Source organism: Echinops telfairi, unplaced genomic scaffold (genome assembly GCF_000313985.2).
Source record: "Echinops telfairi isolate 266 unplaced genomic scaffold, ASM31398v2 ScPeMD7_23;HRSCAF=83, whole genome shotgun sequence".
Lineage (NCBI taxonomy): Eukaryota > Metazoa > Chordata > Mammalia > Afrosoricida > Tenrecidae > Echinops > Echinops telfairi.
The window spans coordinates 7,581,100-7,582,127 of record NW_022103920.1 but is presented as its reverse complement, the minus strand read 5'-3'; the positions used below and the strand labels follow the sequence as shown (position 1 = coordinate 7,582,127).

Sequence of the window (1,028 nt, the reverse complement as noted above, 5' to 3'; positions counted from 1 at the left end):
AGTGCGTGGGTTTCGACTCATGGGGACCCCCTGTGTGGGGGTAGAACGGCCCTATGGGGTCTTCAAGATGGGGACCTGTGGAAACAGTTCAACCAGGCCCGTCTTCGAAAGCACAGCGGGGTGTGTTTGAACCTCCCACCTTCCGGCTAATGGCTGAGCACTTAGCTGTCTGCGCCACGGTCGCTGCCCACATTCTGATGTCTACCTCATAGCCATCTCTTCTCGACCTCATAGGACAGGGCGGAACAGCTCCCGTGGGTCTCTGAGACGGTAACTCTTGCTGTGAATGGGAAGCCTCATCTTTCTGCTACAGAGCGGCTGGCGCTTTCAAACTGTTGACCTTGTACGTACCAGAGTAATGGACTCATCAGAATTGACTCCATGGTAGCATTTTGAAGTGTGTTTGTTTGTTTGTTTGTTTGTTTGTTTGTTTGTTTGTTTTGGTATGCACATCCATCAACTCTACACCTGGGCTGGTAGGGCTCAGATGTGGGGACTGGTACTCCAGGAAGAAATGGGGGGAAGCAAGGAGACAAATCTAGAATTCAGGACTGTAGGGTGGAAGGGAACCCCCCACATTCTATCTTGGGTAGTGGTAGGCAAAGATCTACCTAGGTAGGGGGAACAACCACCTTACTACAAAAGAACATTCCAGATCATACACCAAGGCCCAACCTACCTTCCAGCGGCCGTATCTGTCTGCCAGGAGGCCGAAAAGGATGCTGAACACCATGTAGCCAAAAAACACCATCTGGGAGGAGAAGGTATGAAAGGAAACGAGTTTTTAAGACACGCTCCTTCACTACGGTCTGCTCCCAGCCTTCCCCCGAAGCTAGGCAGGTGTGAGTTAAAGGCTGGGGGCTTTACTGGTCTCTCCCCTTCCCCCAGGCTTCTGCTGAAGGTCAGTCAGGTGCCCAGGGACTGAGGGTACCGCCACCAGATAGAATCAGGTGCCAGGAGCAGGTAACTGCTATCCTTGAGGCTAGGGAAGCTTGGGCACCACCCTACTGGGGTGGTGTGGAGTCTTA

At 52.7% G+C, this 1,028-nt stretch overlaps 1 protein-coding gene across 1 annotated transcript in view; it reads right to left on the bottom strand.

Moving 5' to 3' along the window:
* The window catches only part of SVOPL (SVOP like), a 50,802-nt gene that overhangs the window by 34,576 nt on the left and 15,198 nt on the right, over positions 1-1,028 (bottom strand). The window contains exon 6 of the mRNA XM_030885272.2: positions 665-751. Within this exon, the coding sequence (XP_030741132.2) occupies positions 665-751 (87 nt within the window). The remainder of the gene's footprint in view (positions 1-664; positions 752-1,028) is intronic.